At 36.5% G+C, this 20,621-nt stretch overlaps 1 protein-coding gene across 6 annotated transcripts in view; it reads right to left on the bottom strand.

Annotated features, from left to right (window-relative positions):
• Window positions 1–974: 974 nt before the first annotated feature.
• The window catches only part of LOC120419868 (TOX high mobility group box family member 3-like), an 83,637-nt gene continuing 63,990 nt past the window's right edge, over window positions 975–20,621 (bottom strand). For 4 of the 6 annotated variants that reach the window (XM_052707139.1, XM_052707140.1, XM_052707147.1 and 1 more), the window contains 5 exons: window positions 15,132–15,212; window positions 11,939–12,187; window positions 3,543–3,740; window positions 2,088–2,389; window positions 975–2,016 (listed from right to left, as the gene is read on the bottom strand). In XM_052707139.1, coding sequence (XP_052563099.1) covers window positions 1,950–2,016; window positions 2,088–2,389; window positions 3,543–3,740; window positions 11,939–12,187; window positions 15,132–15,212 — 897 coding nt within the window. In that variant the 3' untranslated portion in view covers window positions 975–1,949. Of the gene's footprint in view, window positions 2,017–2,087; window positions 2,409–3,542; window positions 3,741–11,938; window positions 12,188–15,131; window positions 15,213–20,621 lie in introns of all 6 variants that reach the window. The other 2 variants (XM_052707143.1, XM_052707144.1) reach the window with 2 other exon arrangements.

Below are 20,621 nucleotides of genomic sequence, written 5' to 3'. Positions count from 1 at the left end.
GGCCAATTAAAAAGCAGCCCAGTTAAACAACGCCCAGTTACCGAACAACTACTGTATTGCCCAATCTTGTATAGAGCGTTGAATGTCCCACTTACCGAACATCTCTGAGGGCACTGATCACCACCAACGCCCACACTCGTATGGGCTTAGGGTTATCATTAAATTCCATTTCAGCCCAGTCAGTTCAATCCGAATTCTGAAACAAAGTTCGATTGGAATCTTATGCGAATCGGAACCTAACATACACAGCAAAAAAAAGTTGAATTTTTGAATGTTGAAAATTTGGTAGGTTGAATATTATTTCTTTTTTGTGTAATATTACTTAAAAAATGTGTAAAAATGTGAACCTGATGAATATTCATCAAAAACTGATGAAAATTCATCATTTTCAGAGGTAAAATTAATCATTTATTTTGCCACAAAATCTGTCACCATTTCCTGATGAATATTACCATCATTTTTTTTCTGTGAATTTAAATTTAACTGACTTGGCAGAAGCTGTCAGAGTCTTTCAAATCTCAGAAACCCCCTCCCCCCTAGTGTATAATTGCCCAAACCATTTGTTTTTTGTATGTAGCGTGGACAATCGCCAAACCCACTCCCCTCCCCCACCCTTCCCAAAAGTTGGTTGGTTTATGGATGGCAAGACAAGGCTTGTGATGCGTTGGAAATCAAACAGCACTTTTAACTTTCTACAAAATAGTATTTTTATTATTTTAGTATGTATGTTGCCATTTGTTGTCTGCTTACCCAAAAAACAACTCTTTGTTTTTTCCTTTCCTTTTTGATAACGCAAACCAACAGGAGAGTCTATTGATTGGCACCATTTACAATTATTTTCAGTTGATTTCACTGCTTCGTGTGTTTGTGTGTGTGTGTATAGCAAAGGAACATTTTTCATTTTTACGCCCACCGTCGGTGGCTCTCTTTTTGTAGATTCTTCATTGCCTCAAAAAGGACGAGATTTGCTCGGGTTTTTTTTTGCTGAATGGGTTTTTCTTTATTGAATTGCAGTTGTGGAACGATAAACATGTGTGTTTGTGTGAGTTGGTATTGTTGTATGGGATTTTGTTTTTAACAATAAATGATGATAATGTGATGAGGATGGCTTGTACTGAAATACTTGATCAGTTTTGATGAAAACTGTGTTGTTTTAAACATTTGTTTTTTTTGTTCATTCTTACACGTGTACATTTGTGTGGCTCTATTCTAGGATGTAATTATTTGCTTTTTTCATATAACGACAACTACTTAATTTTATTATTTGCCTAGTGTGATTTATTATTTCTTTTCCGTTTTATTTTACAAACTCATTGAAAACAACATGGTCGAGATAAATTAGGAAGAGGAATAACAATGTACAGCTTCGCGGTTGTGTGAGTGTTTGTATACAAACAGATGATTCGTCGTTAATAATCCCGCGCTCGCTGCGAAGCTTTCAAACTATTAGGAAACTATGTACAACACTATAATATGAAACAAGTGGCGAACGCGCTTCGATGGGAGGTTAAAACGGGATAAACAGTCGTACATGTTGGAAATTGCTTTACTTAACGAGTTTTTTCCTGTGTGTTTGTTAGTTTTTTTTAATGCTTTGTCTTCGGCCGAGCTTGAATGTTGTTTAACGAACATAATTGCAACTTTTGGCTGTCTTTTGTTGAATTTACTCAAAAGTTACTACTTCATCATTATCATCATGAATGTTACAATTAGTTGATTGCTGAATTCAATTCATTTTTTCATCTTCATTGTGAATATCCTTATCAATTATAGTGTGTGGGTTTTTGTTATCTTTTAGTTGTTTAAAAGTTGTATCATTGTAAAAAGTGTGTTTATTTTGTGTATTCTTTTTGCTTTAGTAGTAACAATTAATTACGAGTTTTGTTAAATTTATGCAATTATTTATATTAGTTACGCTTTGAATGGGAGCCTCTTGCGATTGCACCCGCTTACTTCACAGCTGAGTACGTCTGCTGTTGCGAGTTGTTGGTCTGAACCCAGTTGCCAAACACGTCACTGCAACAAAAAAGAAATCAATCGTTACTAACAAAGTTCAAACTGAACAAAACTAACTCGCATCAACTTACCGGCAGTGCGTCACAACACACTCGTTACTGCAGTACTCATCCTCCCAGTCGGAATTGACAATCGCCGGGTTCGGGCATCCGTGCCGGATACATTGCTGCGGTTGGCCGTTCTGCTGCTGCTGCGGCGGGCTGCCGGACAGTGGCGGAGCAACCTGCGGTGGACCACCCGGTTGATGTTGTTGTTGTTGCGGATGTTGCTGCTGCTGATGGGGTTGTTGTTGTTGCTGCTGCATCGAGTGGCCACCGACCTGCGAGTGTTGCTGCTGCGGAGGCGGTTGTTGCTGTTGACCGTGCTGGTGCATCTGGAAAGTGCAGAGAATACTGGAATTATTATTCCTACTGGCAGCTCGGCGGGGTCGGTTTGGGGCTTTTGGTAAAGGATATCACTGAAAATTTGAAGTATTATAGTTGAAAATACAAATCACACACCGTGGTGTTCAGAAAACCTCGAAATATACTGCAGAACGCTGTAGCTAAAGCGCCTCAGTTATAATGATAAGGTAGCACTATTTCTTTGTATATGACTAAGTATAACTTTAATAATTTACCTATTTAAACTCAGGTACAATGGAGAGGTGAACCGCGTTATAGGGTCAAACATAAAATGCCAGTGTACCCTTTCTTGCTTGAACTTCTGGTGCAAAATAAATGTAAATCTAAGTAAGGGACCATCCATAAACCACGTGGACACTTTTTTGGGAATCTGTTACCCCCCCCCCCCCCTCCTTCGTGGACAATTGTCCATACAAAAAAAATCTAAGTAAATTTTTCCCATGACCCATCAGTGTTGAAAATCCGACGACTATGATTAAATTAGCGATTGGTCGGTTCCTGTACCACCTAAGGGACCATCCATAAACCACGTGGACACTTTAGGGGGGGGGGGGGGTATTGCGATTGTCCACGCTCCATACAAAAAAGTTTTTTTTTTGTATGGACAATTGTCCACGAGGGGGGGGGGGGGGGGGTTCGAGATTACCAAAAAAAGTGTCCACGTGGTTTATGGATGGTCCCTAACGAATAAGACTGTTGAGAATGTTAAGCTTAAAGTTAACATTCCATAGTTCGCCTTCCCTAAGGTGTCATGATAAGGTCCAGCTTGTGACGATACACTACATTCCCTTTACTAAGATGCAATCAAATCTAGAAGAGAAAAGATCACCAGTTGTGTTAGTCCCAGCCGGGATTTTGACCCCGATCTACAGATTACGAGGCGGAAGCGTTACCACTAGGCTACGTGGCTCGGTTCTATCTAGTCAGAACAAAAAAGCACAGTGGCATCGACTTATACACAATGCTGTAAGAATTTCCAGCTCTGTGAGAACTCTGCTAGAATTATGCTAGCTCGTCGTGACTGAGTTAGTGTGTTTACTGTAGAGTAAAATCTAAGAAACGTGAAATGAAAAAAACAACACGAATAATCCTATTGACTGAGAAACTTTTGATGAAACATACCTGTTGATTCATGTAGTGCGACTGCGGGCCGGACATTCCCATGGCCATCATTCCGTTCATCTGCGGTTGCTGCTGGCCACCGCCCATCATTTGCTGCTGCATGTGGTGTGGTGGCGGTCCCTGCGACTGCTGGCCCGGGTGCATCGGTTGCTGGTTGTGGTGGTGCTGAAGATGTTGCGGTTGCATTTGCATCATGGTCTGGAAGGGATGAAAATCAATATTGAATAAAATTAGCAAAATTATGTTTAAAACATTAAAACAAACGTAAGAAAAGAAATAAGGATCGTTAAAAAACTGCTAATACTTTTATGATGCGTTTATTGAACAAACCCATTTAAAAAAAAAACGTTACTTAATCCACCGTTGGGTGGTTGCTGCCGTCGTCACAATAACATAGTTTTGTATTTAGTGAATAAAAATGTTCAACCTACAAATGATAGGGTTAGCAGATTTTCAATCTTGTAGTATCTTTAGAAAGTCTTTTTAACTATCCAACAAACGATGGATCGCATTTTCGATCCTGATATTGCTGTCATCGAAATATCAGGGATCCGATCTTCAGAAAGTGTATAAATAACACTTAAGTGCTCTTAATTTTTGATTTGAATTGAAAACTTAAGTGCTAATACATTTTGATAAGATTATCAGAAACTCAATGTTTTAAGCTCGTTGAAAGGTATTTTTAATACCTTTCTAAAAATGTATAACATAACGGGTTTTCTTACAAAAACCATCAAAGAATTTTTCAACAATCATTCATGCAATTTCAATAAAAAATCAATACATTTTGGTCGGCCTAAATCAGATGTTTGTCAATTAGATTCATAATCCAAAAGTCATGTCCTCGAAATCCGAAGGGGAAGGTTTCTAAGTACCTCATAAGTTTGAGGCCAAGCCTGTAAGAAAATAGTTAATTATAACTTTTAAATGTGTATGAAATTCCTATATTATTGCCATTTTAACAATTTTGTACTTTAGTCAAATTTGAACGTTTTATAACTTACATATTAGATTCTCTGTAATTACTCTTAGCTTTAAGAAAAATGTAATTACAAAAGGCAACTCGGTCCTAACCAGGCCCCAGTACCAAAAAGGACCTAATAAGAAAAACCCTTAAGAAAAAAAAACTTATTTCCAAAAAAAAAATCATGAAAATTTTGACGAATCTTATTTCACATTCAGTTTTCAATAAGATAGATTTTTCAACAAAATATTCAAGATCAAAACAGGGATAAAACATCACAATTATCATATTATAACATAAATTTTGATTGGTGGTCAAAGGGCTATTTTACATGATATTTCAAAATGGGTCCGCGGGCCACTAAAAATCCCCTTGCTGACAACGTTTGGCCTGTGGGCCATATTTTGGTCACCCCTGGTCTAAGAGCTCGTATTAAGAAGTTCATTTTTCGAATGATTGTATAGCCTTTCCTCCAGTAATGCAAGGAAGGCAAAACTGTGGTGCCTTCTTAGATCAACTGGTCAGGCTACACGTGTTTCAGTATAAGTTTCCATCAGTCGACGGAGACTCGATAAATATGGTCTTCAATAGCGTAAAAGCGAATTCAACAATAACGACGCAGTTGTCGCACATTTCAAGAGCGCTGCGCCGGAAATTTAAAGATAAACCTTGTTTACTTTTGACTCATATGACCTTTTAGAAAAGAACGCTATAACAACACAAACCCTGCTGACATGACAACCAAGTACAAAACACAGAAACAAAAATTTAATGTCACCGGCGATGCTCCCATTACTCACCGAGTAATCCACCTTCGCAAAAGTGGCCAGAAAATGCTAATTTGTGCACCAAAACGCTCGCTAAACTGATTAAAAATTGCTCACTGAAGCTACTCTCATTCTAACCTCACTCGCTAGTTATTCTAATAAGCTGAACTTTGCAGAAAACGCAGCAACCGGCGAAACTAAACTGCTGTCTAGAACTGTCAATGAAAAAGTTATTTTTCCTTCGTTGAGGCTCGGCTTCGGCATGACAATGTTGCCAGATAACGGTACTGATGTAATGTTTGTCTTTAGAGTTATTCAGCTTGCAAAGGAAAGACGTTTTCAGTTGTATGTAATTCAATTAACGCTTTAATCCTAATTATAATTTTAAATTAATAAATATCGGGCAACGTTGCTTACTGCTTCTTAAATATTAATCTAAATAATTGATTGTTGCGCAAATTTAAAGTGCTGGCATCATTGCTTTTTATATATATGAGTTGCTCTTTATTCTCTTCCTTGTGTTGAGTTGAAGTTCATGTGTAGCAACGTTATATACAATACAAGCGCAGACTTTACTCTCTCGCTCTCTTTCTCCCATATTTTAAAATGATGATCATGACGGACGATGATGATGATACGATGATGAATAAAAGTAATGGGTCGAATAATATAACTTGGAACATTGAAGAGACGAATTTATTTTAAAGATTCGATTTAGAGTTAAAATAAATTGAATATAAATTCGAAAAAAATTGACATTTTTTTTTTTCAAACCGCCTTGAGTCAGGGGTTTAAAAAAAACACCCAAGAAGCAAAAACTAAAAATTTGGTTTCCTGGACTTAAAAAAAAAAAAAACTCCAGAAATGTTTAAAGTTTGTAATCGTGGGAGTACAGCAAAGCAACCTGCTGCTAAGCTTTGATTATGTTGTGATTTTTTTGTGCTCTCTTATGCTTATTCTTTTTTTTTGCCTTTGGTATCCTTCGCGTGTGTTTATCAGGCAGTAGGCAGTGCCGGTAACGTTTTTAGCAACATGTGGTCACTCGCGTCGAGCATTCTTCTTGTGTTTTGTTTACTTTCTGCCGCTTTGTTATGCTCTCTTGCATAATGTAAGCTGTGTGCGAGTAACGCGCGCATGAAGGAAAAATAGCACACAAAAAAAGTTGTTATTGAAAACGTAGGGGAAGGTGGGGCAAGACGACCATATGGGGCAAGAGGAACAATCGCTCGTACGGCCGTAATTTTAACAATTTTGATTATTTCTAGTATTACTATTATATTATTTGCGAGCAATGCAATTAGTTGATTCTACTACCACATAACCGCCAAAACGACGTAAACGCCACGGGGCATAAGATCAAATTTAGTTTTTTTCAAAACCTTTGGAAAGAATAAAATAAGGCTTAAGGTTCGTTTGAAGGCTCATTTTATCAAAATGCTATTTTTCCTAGATCACTTGTGTCCCTTCCAATGACTTGCACCTATTATAAAGTATGATTTAACTTTTGTTTATTTTTGTTGATAGCTTTAAAAAATCTTGTTCAGGTGGGGCAAGTGTACCATATGGATTTTTAGTATGGAAAAAATACGAACTGCTGCAAATTATATCAGGAAATAAATACATAAAATACTTAACAACTGATAAACAATTGTTTGAAAAAAAAATGTCATACAAAATATAGTGATATTATGAAAATTTAATATTTATCACCTAGGTAAAAAAAAATTCGTAAAAATGATCAAGTTTTTAGTAAAATATTATTATTTAATCTAAAAATGAAAGAAACGTTCCAAAACATTCTAATATGATGTATTGGAGTGATTGTTAGCAAATTAACAAATTAACATGTTTTTTCATGCATTGTTCCTCTTGCCCCAACGGGTTGTTCGTCTTGTCCCACTAGTTGAGTAGAACCTGGGTGATGAATAGAGAGAATGCGTAACGTGATTTTCGAATGATCCAACTTTGTTTACATCTACAAAGTAGGAGGCTGTTCAAGCACAAGCATAACTTTTTTCTTACTGGTAAACGACTTACTGGTAAATGACAAAGAACTGCGACGAGAGTGTAATTCTGTGATGTCGCAGATACATTCCCTGGCTGATTTTGGAATCTTCCTGGTCCAGCGAAAAAACATCGCTGATTCTAGCGAAACTGATCCAGCAAACAGAGAAGATTTTCACTAAACCATTAGGGGAGTGTGGGGTAATTTGGACACCCTAAGGAAATTGCTCTGCCATGGGCTGTATGGATATTTTAAAGGAATGTGAATGAAACCAGAGGATAACAGAGATCATATTCGATGGAAAAATTTCATTCATTTCGATAAATTTTGATGAAAAACTCATTTTTATCGCAAAAATTAAAAGGTGTCCAAATTACCCCCACATTTTTGTGTGGGGGTAATATGAACACCCCTATGGGGTAATTTGGACATGTCTTGTGGGGTAATTTGGACATGCCTTGTGGGGTAATTTGGACATGCCTTGTGGGGTAATATGGACACCTTTTGTGGGGTAATTTGGACACATGTGGATGAATAAGTTTAACATTTGATGTTTTGAGCATGATTTTTAACCTTCAACCTGGTTTTGTGATTGCTCTATGTTTTTAAGTTTTTTTTTTGCTCACAATATTTTGTCAGAGTTTTGAATCATGATTTTGTGATAGAACTATAATTCAAAAGGAAGAAAACAAATAGTTCAGTGTAGTAACATAATTAAATCATTTATCAATTTTGATTAGAACATTGATTCTGGATTAGGCCTAAGTTTAGCTTTTAGTGATTAAGGTATCGTTTAGATTTATCTAAATCAATCTTTATATAGAACTTATTAACCTGAAACCATTATTTTTTTTAGTTTTACATTCCGTAGCCCTTCAAATTTAAATATTATTGAAAACCAGCATAGAAATTAGAAATTTCAAAGAAATTAATTAAAAACATTAGAGTCTAGTTGAACGCCCAATGTGCATTAATCAGATTTTCATCCATTCAAATATTGAAAATTTTTTATCTAAATTAAAAAATAGGGGTTTTTTGAATGATCTTATTGCTCACATTCCGATCTGACATTTTAAATCCCTCTAAATTTATCTAAATCCATTTAAAAACTCAACCAATCATGAGAGATACTTTTTTGTTTGCCTGACAGGTAGACTTTCAGGAATGTCCAAATTACCCCACAAGCTATGTCCAAATTACCCCCATAGCATGTTTTATCAAAAATGGCAATTTTTGATGATAAAAATGGATAAAATGCACAATATTTATACGTACATACCTCAGGCATCGTTCAAACAACCCTCTTGAACAAAAATTGTCCACTTTTTTGCAATATAATTCCTGCAAAACCTTATTTCCCAACCCTCAAAAATTAGAACTTAAGGCAGTGCCAACCGGCCTTTGGAAACTTTTATATATTATACCAAAACTACATAACCTATTCCAACTTTTTTAGTTTGTCCATACTCCTAGGCCATTACTAGTACTAGCCTTATCACTTAAATTGCCGTTTTCGCTTTATATCCGAAGAAAAGGTGATTTTTAAAGGGGTGTCCAAATTACCCCCACTGTCCATATTACCCCAAACTCCCCTAGGTTTTCAATCGGAATCAAACAATAAAGACAGCTTCTGTATAAATACAACTGCACTGACTCCATAATAAAACTTCCATTCATAATTATAAAAAATGACGATCTCGTCGTCAACTTTCTTAAGATTTCTTTACTTCAATTTCTGGTCCCAAAAGCCACACATTTTTTATTCTTGCAAAAAAAAACTATTTTTAATGATCGATAACAATACTCTCTACTTTTGGCGAACAGTAAATTGGTTCCACTTTGACAGTTCAAAATTGAGGCCGTTTTGCGAACCACTATTCAGCACCCAGAGTAGAACATACAGAAAATCAAAAAATTTAAAATAAATTTTACCCCACTTTCCCCTACATATCTCTTCTTTATATTCAGAGTTAATTATGCTGCAGTTAGGGAACATACTCCAATTTCGATCAATTTTTTCATGTTGCGATTAGCATTAGCATTAGCATTAGCAATAAAGGTCGCACAATTCCGGATGGCTGCACAACGCTTATCTTGCTGTTTAACTGTAATTAAACGTATGATAGCACTAGACTCTTATCCGGTTACAATATTCCAACACGGGAGATACCATGTTTTCCTCTTTAGATGAGCGTGTAATACTTTCCAGTAAGATAAGGGGCTCCTGGCCGGTACCTTGCTAACCTCGGGGATTGGAAAGTATGTTAGTAAACATCTATCTAGAATGCGCAGAGATCTCTACGTCACCTAGTGGTATAGATGTTTGTAGGGAGGTTTTGGACTCAATGTTAGTAAATTGAACGTTTGTTTTTTTTTAACACCGCCACCACCACCACCACCAAAACCATACCATCACCACAAAAAGTCATGCTAGATTTAAATACAAATACATTACAAAACGAACACAACAATAAAACCATCTTCCTGGCCCTGCTGCCCACACGATACTAACGCGCAATAATATTAATAACCACAATGACCCCCCACTGCATGCATGACTTGAACATGAACACGAACATAGCACAAAGAGAACACCACAAAAATCCACCTTCCCATCACCACTGCTTGCACGATACTGACGCGCAATAATATCAATTACCGTAAACCGGGGTGACTTTGATAGGATTTCAATTTATTTTTGGAATATTTTCCAACTGGTAAGGTTTTTCTTAAGACTATTATTTTTAAAACATGTACTGGGGTAGCCCACATGAGGTCCATACACCATTTTTGAAAAAAAGTTATTTCAATAGTGTTTAAAATAATAGTTACGTTAAAAATTCTCAGTTTGAATTCCGGGGTGACTTTGATAGTCATAGTTTTTCTTGTTCAAATCAGATTTTAGGTGTTCAAACTTTATTTTTACATCAAATGTACCATTACTAAGGTTGCTAAGATAGTTTTCAAGGAAAAAAATCAATGTTTATATTTAGTTAACTAAGTTTATAAGCTTTTTATTAAAATACATATAAATTTTAGGAAATATGGTTCAAAAGTTAGAAATTTGCCTGAAATTCGTTGAAACTAGTTTTGGTTATGAAATTATCGATTAATATTGCATTTCAAACTGAATTAGAAGCAGACATCAAAAGTTTTCACATTTTATATGAAATTTGTTCAACTGAAAATGCTTATAAAACAAGGGATTTTTTCGATTACTGTTTCAAAAACACATAATATTTATTATTTACAAACTTATTTTACCTTCTCCTAGCGGAAAATTGACCAAAGAATCCAAAAATGCAATCCGTTTTCCGATTCAAATTCATGTTCGTTGACAAAAACATGACAATTTGAGAAGATTTAAATATTGCTATTCATCAACACTTTCTTAATTATAGTTAACTAACTTTTCAAACATTTCAAAATTTTATGAAAAGTTCTTCTTGAGGTACTTTGAATACTTATCTACCACTTTCAGTATGATTTACTACCATTCCGTACGTATTTAATTTGTACTCTTCATTTTTCGGAAAAATCTCAAACCTATCAAAGTCACCCCGGCTATCAAAGTCACCCCGTTTTACGGTACCACAATGACCCCCCACTGCATGCATGACTCGAACATGAACACGAACATAGCACAAAGAGAACACCACAAAAATCTATCTTCCCATCACCACTGCTTGCACGATACTCATCAATTTTTTCATGTTGCGATTGTCCAAAAAAGATTTCCAAAAAAGTGTCCACGTGGTTTGTAGATTTTCTCGAAGGAACCGAATAGTAAAACCATAGTTTGTTTGGACAATGTGGAAACATTCTTGCATAGTTACAATGCAGAAATTGCATGGAAAGTGTACAAAAGGTGAATTGCACTATTTCTCCATAATAATATTATAAAGTATGGAGAAAAAAACATTCGGCCCAGTCGAAATGAACGTGGATCTCGAAGTTCAGCATCCTCTCGAAATAAGGATGCGCAGAAATTTTTTTGGTTTATGATATCTATCGAAAATTTTGAAGTAAAGTTGAACTGTACAAATATTTTGATTCATCCCCTAAAATGTCGGCAATATGGTTGGATTAAAGGGTTACATACATGCCTTGTTACAGAAAATGAATTAAACCCACTAAAAATATAATTTTCAATCACTCTTGAAAGTTTCATTAAGAAATGTCATGGTTAAAGTGAGTAGAAGACGATTTAAGTTTAAGGTTTTGCCATGCGCAAAGCAAACTGTCAAACTTTGTGAGCGTTTTTCTCGTTTTTCTCTAAATACCGAGTTGATTTGGTTTGAGAAAGCCTTGTTAGGGTGACCTAAAAGTGACGTTTTGCCGATTAAAACAAAATTGAAACAGTAGATAAAAAATCCTTTGAGTTCAAAATTTCAAAATGCTCCAAATTTGGAAAACAATTTAATTTTGTTTTGAAACTTTTATTTTTGCATATTTGATAAGAAAAAATTTACCATGGGTTTCATACAACTGAGCATTTAAAAAAAATAAAAAAATGGGTTAGTTTTGATATTTTATATAATGTTTGTTAATTACCGATTGAAAGCAAACCATCAAAAGTTTTAAAACATAATATTAAATCTGCCACTAATGAGTCAGTAGAACAGAGACAAAGTGGTTAAATCTATCTGACTGAACCCACCTGAGACTTGTACGGTGATGCTGCGTACGGCGGTGGGTGGTAACCTCCCGGGTTCGGACCCTGCTGGCCGGGCATCGGCATGTGGGGACTAACTTGGGGAACCGGTTGGCCGTGCTGGGGCGAGGGCAGCGAGTGGTTCACCAGATGGCTGTTCTGCTGTTGATGGTGGGGCGGTGGGGGTGGTGAGTACATTGGCTGTTGCTGGTGCTGCTGCTGCTGCTGGGACGATTGTTGGTCACCTTCCGTACCCTGTGGAGGTGAAGGAGGAGGAGGGCCAAACAAGAAAATTCAGCAATGAAAACCTTTTTTTTGGTTTTGTGAAAAACTCGTTACATAATGACGTGTGCAAATAGCTCAGAAAAAAAAACCATCAATTAAAACGTTTTTCCATTAATAAACATTCTCATTCTTTCCTTCCTGGATGCTGGATAATGCGAGGACAAGTCAGAGGGGAGGGGAGAGAGAGCTTTTGTAAAGTTTCACTTTGTATCCAAAATGATTTATGATACGCGCTCTATCATCATTATTTTTCATCTGTGCCTCGCGCGTTTCAACGTTGGCCGGCGTCGTCGTGTGGAAGTGAAATGGAAACAAATTAAAATATCAAATTAAAAACAAACAGAGCCACGTAAAATTATTTGGCAGCGCGTCAGGTATTTATCAGGCCGGTCTGTCGCGAGATTTTTTTTTCACTGGCACCATCAATCGTTTCGTTTCGTCGTTCGAAAATGATCTCAGTTTAATGTCACCCACCACAACTGGCACTGGCTGGTCGATGGAGTTTACCTGTTTGTCTGCACTGAGTAAATAACGGTGGCGGAAGGACCAATTTTGATAGTATCATTTTGGGCACCACTTTTAATTTTCTGTATAATTTACTGTGCAGTTTTAAGAAACCCGATAATTTGTAAAACATGCCACTTTATTGAAAGCTTCACGAGCGAAATTTAAGCATAACAATGTTACTTAATCCACCTTTAGGTGGTCGGTGCTTTCCTCACACTAACAGTCCAGACTCGATTATCCAAAGTTCGATCATCTGAATGTTTATATGGGCTCTCAAATAAACGAATCATGAAAACTTTTAACGTTGAACTCGAGTTCTGCGACGTCATTTTTGGTAATATTTGAATAGGTTTAGATTACAAAATGCCTTTTTCAATATAATTTCACCGCCATTTTGTTCACCATCTTGAATTTCAAAATTCTGAATCGGTTAGAATAGTTCACGGGTCACACAATAAAAAATAAGGCAAGTATTTTTTTTAGAAAGAGCAAGAAAACTATTTGCCTTGGCATTCTCGATTGCGAGATTCCTATTCGAAACTAGGTGTTCGAAGGCTTGAATATTGAGGCAATTGCACCTTAGCTTCCATCCACCCCGGGATTCGAACTGACGACCTTTGGATTGTTAGTTCAACTGCCTACCAGCGACTCCACCGAGGCAGGACTCAGGAAGACGACTTCTACACCTGGACTGAGCTAAAGACCTATCATTTACTTCCCGTCCGATGGAAGGCGTGATTAGACAAATCTCGTCTCGAAAAATGCCACCGGGACCATCTGGGATCGAACCCAGGCCGACTGGGTGAGAGGCAATCACGCTTACCCCTACACCACGGTTCCCGGCTGAATCGGGCATATTTTATTTTTTGCAAATTTGGAAATGGATGTACACAATTTGTTGCTCTGAATCTGGTTCATCCGAAACCACTCAAAAATATCAAAATATTAGGCTGCAACATTGTTAAAACAGCGGTCCCAATTCGCCCCAGATGACGATGTCTCCTACGCAACACTTGAAAAACAGAATTAAGTTCCATTGAGAAGAACTTGAGAAGTGGCCAAATCCACGAAAAATCACTTTGACTCAATCTCACCCCCACTGACGGTAATCTTAATGTTCTACCAGCGTCATGTTGGACGCCATCTTATATATAGATTATAAATTTCCAGCCCACATTTTGAGCATTGAAAGGGTCACATCCGAGGTCAATTATTTTTTTCTGGAATCAGATCATTCATCCGGGTTTCGCAACAAATCTTTAGGATGGCGCCTGACATTCTTCCTTTCAGAGTGGCAGTGGTACATCACAAATCTCAAATGTGGCCTAGCCTACTGCGTGATTTTTTTAAATGAGACGACTCGTTGATTTGGACTGTTTTTGAGCTGAAATTGTCAAGCTACAACACGCAGAAAAGGAATTTTCAATTTAATTTATGAAAACAGTGGAGAAATTTTCGCTTGTTATTTGCTGAAATTTAATGCCATACGGAAAAGTTGCAACTTTCATCATTAACATCAAACAATATATTCTTCAAACTGTAATTCTTCGGCTTCCAGAGATTCTGAATAAATCTTCTTACCAAATCTTCCTTTACATCGACCATCGATATTTTTCTGCTGCGCTGTGTAGTAAATGCAGTTCCGGAATCATTAAAATGTTGCACAAAGTTTAATGCGGAGTCGTTGTGTGTTTTAACACACCCCACGCCAGGTTATGGTATCACCAAACCGTTTACTGCTTTGATAATTATCGTTGGCCTATAAAATAAAGCAAAAAGTAACCCATTCAGCTGCACTGCAAGACATTAATCCTAATTTGATTTAATTTAGCAGAAAACCGGTTCGCCTCGTTTGGTTCAGCTTTCATATTGTGCTCAAAGCTGGAAATTGGAAGTTGATGCTGCGGATGCTGCATCTGAAAAACCGATTGTTTCGGAGATTGAATTAGAGATGCCTCTTTACTGGGCAGCACAGGAAGTGGTAATACGAGGGAGGGGCAGATTAAAGTTTTAGGATGAAGATTCGCATAAAAAAAATCGAATCTAAAATATGTTTCAGTTTGCTGACTGGACCAGTAATTTAGTACATTTAGTGTCGATGTAATACAGAACTTTTGGGCGAACAACAACATCAATCGTTCCGGGGGATGGTTGGAGAGTGCGCACTAACTGTGAGGACGACGACGACGAAGATTGGCAAACATCGTCATAACAATAAAAAGTGGAATAAACAAATCAATAAATAAAACACTCAAGCGGATTAGTTTGCAAATTTGTTTTGATTTGAGCGTAAAAACATCAAACCATCAAAAACATGAATTTGTTTTACGTTTTAAGAAGGCTTAGATTTCAGTTTGAAAATAGAAATTCTTTTATATTTCTTTTTTCAACTAATTATTACTCTTACCTTTGACACTAAGCTCGCTCGATACGCCGCCAGGGCCTTCAAGTACTCTTTTTTGGCAGCTTCCGTCTTCTTTTTGTACACCTGGAATTGAAAAGAAAAAAAAAACATGTTTATATTATTACTTGTGTAAAACGACAGAGTATGCAACCAACATGTTTTACTTCGACGAAACACAAAAGCGAAGACACAAATTTCAACCGATGCCATTTGAATAAAGTAGTAATAAAAATGAGATCATGGTGATTGTTGTGGTGGCAGCGATGAGAGAAGGCGGAATTGTACACTTACTTACTCACTTACTTGGGGCATGATTTATTACTGTTATTAAATACGTATTACAACTTAAATTGCACCGCAGATGCTACATTTATGCTTGATGTACTTGGAATTGCATTACCTACTTTGAAAAAGTGATTTGACAGTATCACAAGTGAGATAGATTTTAAAGATGCTTCTAAAATATAAACAAGTCTGAGTACATTTTTATCAAAATATACTTTCTGTATCTGCAAGATTTCAATACGATCGAAATGTCATTGTCAGCCATATTACAAATTGTTGTATCTTTTTACCATTTATTAACCGGGATCCGTGGTGTAGGGGTAAGCGTGGTTGCCTCTCACCCAGTCGGCCTGGGTTCGATCCCAGAAGGTCCCGTTGGCATTTTTCGAGACGAGATTTGTCTGATCACGCTTTCCGTCGGACGGGGAAGTAAACGGTCTAACCTAGAGGTTAGGTCGTTAGCTCAAACCAGGTGTAGGAGTCGTCTCCCTGGGTCCTGTCCCGGTGGAGTCGCTGGTAGGAAGTTGGACTCACAATCCAAAAGTCGTCAGTTCGAATCCCGGAGTGGATGGAAGCTAACGTGTAAAAAGAGGTTTGCAATTGCCTCAACAATCAAGCCTTCGGACACCTAGTTTCGAGTAGGAATCTCGCAATCGAGAACGCCTAGGCAATGCTGTAGAGCGAATAATTTGATTTTGATTGTGAATTTTTTGCCTTATTGCCTTTCACTATTTGATATCTGCATTTTTATAAAGTTTTATAAAGCTGTGTAATCTAATAAAACTATAAATTCTTGCTCAATCTCACCAACTAAACGGTTTCCATCATATGCGTTGTTGGACCAATCAAACCGGGCACTAAAGGATCAAATCCTTCTATTCCAAAAATGCCAAGCCACGGTCGTCGCGCAATGGAGGTCGGGTTCGTCGTTGTCGGTTGGTTCGTTCTCAAAATCCATCCTTCGGTCCTCATCAATTATGGAATTTTTCATTTAGAAAGCATACAAATTGCTCCTTCTTGACATGAGTCAAACGTCAATTGATGCACGAATTCACGGGAAGGAAGGGCAGAAGAACGAAAAGTGCACAGCAGTTCACATTGTATGTAGATTTTCAACGAAGAAAGTAAACACACGCCAAAAGTGTTGGTCTAGTGCACGAAATTCAAACGCAGTTGGTTTCAGTTTAGTGGAGAGAAAATCTAGATTCATTGATATGTTGCATAATACTGAAAATCTCAATTTTGAGTCTCTGATTTTTGAAAAGTAGTTTTTTTCTGCCCAAAAAGAAATGACTCATATTTTCTCACACCAATTTGAACGCGGAAAAGTTAACCCCAAAAGGTGGGTTTCACAATTGGTCGAAGAAAAAAAAAACAATTGTGAAAGTGAAAGCAGAGAGGCAGAAAAAACCCCGAACGATTAGTCAATGAACAACAACAACAACAGCAGGAAAACGAGAAAAATAGTTGCTTCTTTCATGGGGCATCCGCTTCCTCGGTGTGATGTATGCGAGCAAGCAAGCATGGAAAGTAGGTTGGAGCAATTAGTCAAATTATAAACTTTTCATAAATCAATAATTGATTTAAATTTTCTTATTTTTTCCAATAGTTTTTCCAAACACTTACAACATTTTGGTTGAGGTCAAACCTAAACATAATTGTTTTCAAAGTTGTTACAATTTTCAGCAGTATTTGAGCAGCTACTTTGTATTTTTGTTAAAATGCAATAAAAAAGCTTTGAAATTCGTTAACCTGATTTGAAGAATGAAATTAAATTTAAAAAATTATGATGATTCAAGAGTGAATAAATTTGCCAATAATAGTCTCTCAATTTGCATGCCACATCCTTGCAATTCATAAACGACAATTTATCAGACATTCACTTCGTCGTTTGGCCTTGTGTGCAGATTACGTGGGGAATAAATTTCCCACAGCAGATGCACTATCATTCGATTCCAATTCCATACCTACATTCGATATTGGAAACGCGAAATGACCGAAATAGCTTTTAAACAGATACAAACAGAAAGACATGCTCTGTTGTTAGCTAGTAGTACCTACTAGTCCTACTAGTGTGCAGTGCAACGACGACAACGATCGTTTTGTATGATAGATTCGCGATGAGTGAATATATACAGTTACAACACAACAACTTCCACCACCTCCACCCAATTTTGACGCTGTGTACAATTTCCTTCCTTGTGTGCCACCCCATCCAACGTGCCTCCTCTCTCCTTTGAATGAATCGCGAACGAAACCCTTATCTTATGTGGTATGTTTCGTTTACATTGAATCCGCGATTGTGTAAGATGTCGTGTTGCAAGGATGGTATGCATTTTTTTTTTCATTTTCGTAAAACATGTACCAATTAATTTCAGTTTTTATTTGATTTAGTTACGATCAAAAATATTGAACCATTTCTCTAATATTCTCCTTTTTTAACGTTCAAAGTTTGAAGAATTAAAAAAAATGTGAAGTTAACATACTTTCAACTATTTTAACAAAAACAGCACTGCATACCACCCTGCCCTGATTTGGCATATAACCATTGACGACGACGACGACGACAATGGCAAAACCGGAACCGCAACAACACAGCTACAAGTTTTGTAGCGGAAATTATAAAATATTGATTTTGTTTTGAAAATTTAATAGATCTCTCATACCTATTCCCGCTCCCTTTTACCCCCATTAGGCACTTCAATCGTTTTCAGCCCCTCTCCCTTGCCCCTTCTCTGCCCTCGTAATTGCCTCGGTGCTAAATTTGTACATATATTTGATTAGATAGTACACAATCTAGATTGGGAATGCAGTTTACGATAGTCATTCTGGGTTATTTTCTGACATGCTTTTGGAAACTGGTTTCATGGCGAAGACCTTCGAGCATTATTCAGATAAGCAATCCAAGCAAGCCTGAAATAAATAATTTGGAACCATTTTTTTTATAACTGGAACCACAAAATTTCTGCTCATTTTCAATTTGAGTGGAAAGTTAGAAAAACACGAAATTTTCAAATGAAAAATGTTGTTCTAAATGAAAAAAAAATGACATGTTCCAAAAAATTTTACAGTCGAGTAATGGAAAATGGCAAAGCTTTCAAAAAAAAATTAGTGTTTTTTTTGATGAAAAATACGTTTGTTTCCGAATTCTTAATTCGCCATCAAAGTCCCTTTGACACTAAATTTTTATCTCATCACCGTTTCAGGCTGCAAATTATTGAAAAACACCTCTTTTTTCGCATGTTCAAAAATGGAAGGAGTCGTAGCGCCCTTCGTCACAAGATATAAAAAAACGGACCTCGGATTCGTGATCAGGGACAAAAGTTACCCCTTAGGACAAAGTTTCACGCAAATCGAAGAAGGGTCTGGGGCAACTTTTCCGGATTTCGTGTGAGTTGGTAGAGAATTGCCCACATATTGCATGTCATTTATTGATTGTAGGAACAGCTACGAACCGCCCTAATTTTTCATACAAATTTTAGAAAAGACCATACCATCCATACACATTTTAGAAAAGACCATACCTTAATATTTCGAATTGCATGTGATTTTAGAGACCTTCTAGTTTATGCTTCCCCTAAAATTGGCGATGGCATTTCAAGTTTTTATGTAAAAATTGATTTTGCTGCTTCAGCTTTTTCTTGAAAACATGCAGAAAGAACACATTTTAGCTAGCAACAATGGTGCTCGCTCTCTCGCGCTTCCCACGTCATGTATGTGCCTCTTATATGACAGATATTTAAAGAAAAAAAAACGATAATTTCTAGACTTTTTTCAAAGTTCCTATAAGCTATGAAATTCTCTATGTTTATAAGATCTTTTACAAACAAAACTCTAGATTTTGTTCAAACTAGGGGAACAGCATCTAATTCCAGCGTGCCTCTAATGTTGGCAGGTCAGAACTTTGACATTCAATTAAAGCTAATTAAAAGCGTTTTCAACTGAAATCGAGTGATAAATAGCTCAATAAGAAATGAGCAAGGAAGTTTCTATCAAAAGTTTTGCAAAATTAGTTGTTTAAATAGTGAAAATCAGCAAATTGGATGGAGTTAGGAGCGAGTGCTTAGCCTGTCAAACATACGAGAATTTCCCCTAGTTTTGACCTAATTTAAATAGGTTTACCGTTTTCATGATAAATTCACAGAACGATATATTTTTAATTTTTGAAACAAATTAAAAGACTAAATTGAGGCCCATTTCTCAAAATATTTAAACAAAAAGCATCGCACAATTTATATTATAACAGCTAAAACCTGGGTGATGAATAGAGAGAATGCGTTTTGTGATTTTCGAATGATCACACTTTGTTTACATCTACAAAGTAGGAAGCTGTTCAAGCACAACCATGACTTTTTTTCTTACTGGTAGCTGTTTTATAATCAGTAGAATGTGTTTCATTTTATCTAGTTTTTGACATTTTTGCTGGAAAATTGTCACGTTCTGATTGGTTAGAAGATTTTTATTTTTTTAGGGTTACGAGAGTGTCCCTAGCTGATTTTGGAATCCTGCAGCACTTTTTGGTCCTGCGAAAAAAACATTGCTGATTCTAGCGAAGCTGATCCAACAAACAGAGAAGATTTTCACTAAACTAGGTATCAAACGGATCAAACAATAAAATCAACTTCTGGATGGATACAACCGCATAGACTGCACTAACAACTTCCATTCATAATTATAAAAAAATGACGATCTCGCCTTTAACTTTCTTAAGATTTATTGACTTCAACTTATCAACAATTTTTAATGATCGATAACAATACCTTTTACTTTTGGCGAATAGTAAATTCCACTTTGACAGTTCAAAATTGAGGCCGTTTTGCGAACCACTATTCAGCACCCAGGCTAAAACTTAAAATAAAATTTGCAATTCCCAAAAAAAAAAAAAAAAACGATGGTTGATAGGATTTTAATTTATTTTATTCAACTGACAAGACTTTACTCATGATTTATATTTTTTAAACATGTACTGGGTCGTTCATTTTTTAAGCTTTATGCTTAACAAAATTAAAAGAGATTTGAAAAATAGTTTCATTAAATATGATTATTTTAGAACCAAAGTCACCCCTTTGATAGCCACTGTGTTTCTTAAAAATATCTGCCCAAAAGTGAGAAAATTGAATTTATTACGTCAAATTAATCATTTGAAAATTTGCCAATAAATGATATTTTAAATGTCGGTTATCCACGGTTATCTAGGGGGTGGCAAAA

This window comes from Culex pipiens, chromosome 1 (genome assembly GCF_016801865.2).
Source record: "Culex pipiens pallens isolate TS chromosome 1, TS_CPP_V2, whole genome shotgun sequence".
NCBI lineage: Eukaryota > Metazoa > Arthropoda > Insecta > Diptera > Culicidae > Culex > Culex pipiens.
This window is presented reverse-complemented; position numbering and strand designations above follow the sequence as displayed.